The following is a 3,873-nucleotide window of genomic DNA, read 5'->3' on the forward strand; positions in this document are numbered from 1 at the left end:
AAGTTTAAATGAAAAACATGTCTGCCAATGTGGTGAGAAAAAAATCATTTAATTTGTAATCAAAATAAGGTTAACAAGCTTTAGTATCTTAAGTTATTTCAGATCTCCAGTAGATGCATCTTGGTCTTAAGACATTTTTGCTGGAAAACAGACAAAACTACTGAGGAAGAACAGCACTTTACAGCAGTGAAGTCAGATAATAATTTAAACTCAAATCAATGTGTTGTCCATGATTTTATTTATTTGAGTAGCCATTATTTTGAGACAATGACTCTATATTATCCCTCACACACATATAATTTAACACATTTGATCAAATATATGTTCAATCAGACGTGTCCAAAGCGCTGACTGGTTCTTTATGTATATGCATACATTTACCTTTAGAAACCCTCTGCATGCATACAAATATAAGAGATGAAAGGTCTTATTTGTATTCAGAAGCTACATGAGAGCGTTGCGTCCTTCCCATCAGACAAACACCGTCTCCAGCGATCAGATCTTCAAGAGTTTCCATCCTCATGATGATCTCAACATCACAGTCACTGAAGAGCAGAAGATGCTGGAGACCGCGTCATGAACACCAACACGACAGAAGATACAGAGGAACCGAGAGGAAGGAAGCGTCTTGCGGATTATAGGATTGACAGGACTGGTTTGTGTGTGAAGTGTGCTGATGAATGTTTAGAGTGAGCGGAGCTGAGGCACCGCATCATTCACATACTCCTAACATAACAATAATAACATGACTCAGAGTAGACGTACACATGAATATATAGGGGAGACGAGACCTGCTTCATAGTGATAGGGTTTACAGTCATAAGTGTGTGAAGAAAGAGTTTAGTGAAAGTGTGAACAGCAAGACGTCTTTATATGTCTGTCAGGTGTTTCGATCAGGACTGTAGAGTTCCTCAGCTGTCCGTCAGACCTCATTTATACATTACTATTAGCCAAAACAAGAGCTTGGTGTTTTTGTTTTGTTTTGTTTCAGGATAGTTTGTCCTCACTGTGACAATTTATCCCATATAGTGTGACAACATGCCCCTAAAAGGCAGTGTGTGTTTAGTGAACTGCATCTTTTGTCCTTGGTTGAAAATGTTCAGTAACACTGTTTTAAAAGTTGATGCCTATACATGGCTATATATATATAATACGTAATTATATTACAATGATATACAATTCAATGTATCATTTATCATGTAATTAAGAAGTAATGATATAAATGATATTTAGTTGAGTAATGTCTATTGTAGCTGACGATGTTTGACGAAGAGGATTGTCCTGCTGTCAGTGGAGCATGAGTGTGTATCTCTGTGTGTGTGCTGTGATTGGTGGGATTAAATGAGGAAGCCCCGCCCACAGGTTCATTAATATGAGAATGAAGGGAAGCACACAGACAGATGCTGTAATGTGTGAGAGCTGCTCCTGCCAGCAGACGCTCTCTAACGCTGCGCTCCATCGTGAGTCTCTCTCTCACACACACACACACACACACACACTCACTCACCACACTCGTCAGTGCGAGCAGAAGTAGAGCAGCATGAGGCCGAGCAGCGGGCTGGTATAGCGGCAGACGGAGGGTCTGCAGGCATGGGACGTCGCTCTTCTCTTGTGCCGTGGGCCGTTACAGAGTGCCGTGTTGCAGCAGGTGATGCAGACGGAGTTCAGCTTCCCCGTGCAGAACTGCTGGTAGCCCGACGACGCGATCAGACACGCCCCCGACGACGCACACGACTTCCTGTAGTGAATCCCTGCACAGACACAATCACAACAGTCAGCACACAGAACTTCGCATAAAGAACATTTTTAAGATCATTAAGATTTTCTGCATTAAACTGTTTTATGAATTATATGATCATTCACAAGTTCACACTTACATATAATAAACAGGGTAAAGGTTATGCATATTTGGCATGCTGTCCGAGGGGAGGGCTCCGAGCACAGAATTTTGGCCCGAACCCAGAGTAATTAATTAGGTTAATTATCTGAACGTGCTCCTCCTGAACTTTTTTGTTGCTCTGCCTTTATGTTGTCTGAAATCTTAATGTTGTTGCATCGCTGTATTTTTACAGTAAAAGGAAACGATCAGTAATTACAAACTCCAAAGTAAAATGTCCAGATGCATTACTGTAATGAGAATCTTGAAACTTAAATGTCATGAAAACAATGTGACAATGCAAAAAAGGTCCTAAAAGTAGGCTTAATTTTCTTTATGCATTAATTGTCAAAATGGACATCTATGTTCATTCATCATTTCCTTCAGTTTATCATCGACAGTCCACTAGAGGGCACAACACAACACATAAACATAAACCGCACAGCACTGCATTGCCCTTTAGCTGACAAAAATAATATTTTGGTTGACAAGGAAGATCAAAATGAAATCTATTATTTAAACATATTAATTTCAACATGAATACCATTACCATGCCATTTTAGTAAGAGGAAATCAAAGTAAAAATAATGAACATGACATGATGAAATATTGAGTATATTTTTATCAAAAGACAAAAACTACGAATAAAACAGAAAACTGTGTAAAATGAACACTGGAACCAGACTGAAAGCTTCAGTTAAATCCTTTGATGTTATCATTTGATGCACTTTTCTTTGCAGCTGGGTGTATTATTTTCAATAAAGGATTTAAGACGGACTGTTTGCCTTAAAGTTATTGGTTGATTTTAAAAAAAAGTTGTCTTGTGTTGATATTTTTTGCCTAATAGAAATATAATTATTTTTTTGTTAATAATTATGTGTGAATGTAGTTTGTCCTGCTGTATTATTTGATGGCAATATGACACAAACACACACACCTCCGGCTGTACTGAAACATACAGTGAGGAATGAGTCTTCCTGTAAGTCATTAGTAGTCTGGACTGCTTTCTTACAAATAGGGAATGGGGCTGACATGAGCTAAACTCAGATCAGCATCTGAAGGAGCGTCGCATGAGCAGCAGCCAATTTCCAGCATGAAGCTCATTGACATTAACACTAGCTTTCAGCCTCCAGCGCACACTGCAGTCACAGTCTGCCAGGAGTTGTTCATTCTGAGAGTTTCTGATAGCGCCACACACTGCGGTCAGAGCAGCAGATGATGAAGAAGCAGTGGATTAGCAGTGAGGAGCAGTGAAGGAGCAGTGAAGGAGCAGTGGAGAAGCAGATGAAGGAGCCGTGAGGAGCAGTGAAGGAGCAGTGGAGGAGCAGTGGAGAAGCAGATGAAGGAGCCGTGAGGAGCAGTGAAGGAGCAGTGGAGGAGCAGTGGAGAAGCAGATGAAGGAGCCGTGAGGAGCAGTGAAGGAGCAGTGGAGGAGCAGTGGAGGAGCAGATGAAGGAGCAGTAAGGAGCAGTGAAGGAGCAGTGGAGGAGTAGATGAAGGAGCAGTGAAGGAGCAGTGGAGGAGCAGTGAGGAGCAGATGAAAGGAGCAGTGAGGAGCAGTGAAGGAGCAGTGGATGAGTAGATGAAGGAGCAGTGAGGAGCAGATGAAGGAGCCGTGAGGAGCAGATGAAGGAGCAGTGAGGAGCAGATGAAGGAGCAGTGAGGAGCAGTGAGGGGCAGTGAGGAACAGTGAAGGATCAGTGGAGGAGCAGTGAGGAGCAGTGAAGAACAGTGAAGGAGCAATGGAGGAGCAGTGAGGAGCAGGGAGGAGCAGTGAGGAACAGTGAAGGAGCAGGAGGAGCAGATGAAGGAGCAGTAAGGAGCAGATGAAGGAGCAGTGAGTAGCAGTGAGGAACAGTGAAGGAGCAATGGAGGAGCAGTGAGGAGCAGGGAGGAGCAGTGAGGAGGAGTGGAGGGGCAGTGAGGAGCAGTGAAGGAGCAGTGAGGAACAGTGAAGGATCAGTGGAGGAGCAGTGAGGAGCAGTGAAGGAGCAGTG

General features: G+C 42.7%; 1 protein-coding gene across 1 annotated transcript in view; it reads right to left on the reverse strand.

Annotated features, from left to right (window-relative positions):
• Positions 1 to 1,220: 1,220 nt before the first annotated feature.
• Positions 1,221 to 3,873, reverse strand: part of LOC107665919 (ly6/PLAUR domain-containing protein 1-like) — an 8,309-nt gene continuing 5,656 nt past the window's right edge. Inside the window, exon 3 of the mRNA XM_016456983.1 lies at positions 1,221 to 1,751. Coding sequence (XP_016312469.1) covers positions 1,516 to 1,751 — 236 coding nt within the window. The 3' untranslated portion in view covers positions 1,221 to 1,515. The remainder of the gene's footprint in view (positions 1,752 to 3,873) is intronic.

The sequence above is a fragment of the Sinocyclocheilus anshuiensis genome, unplaced genomic scaffold, assembly GCF_001515605.1.
Source record: "Sinocyclocheilus anshuiensis isolate Anshui unplaced genomic scaffold, SAMN03320099.WGS_v1.1 scaffold1064, whole genome shotgun sequence".
NCBI lineage: Eukaryota > Metazoa > Chordata > Actinopteri > Cypriniformes > Cyprinidae > Sinocyclocheilus > Sinocyclocheilus anshuiensis.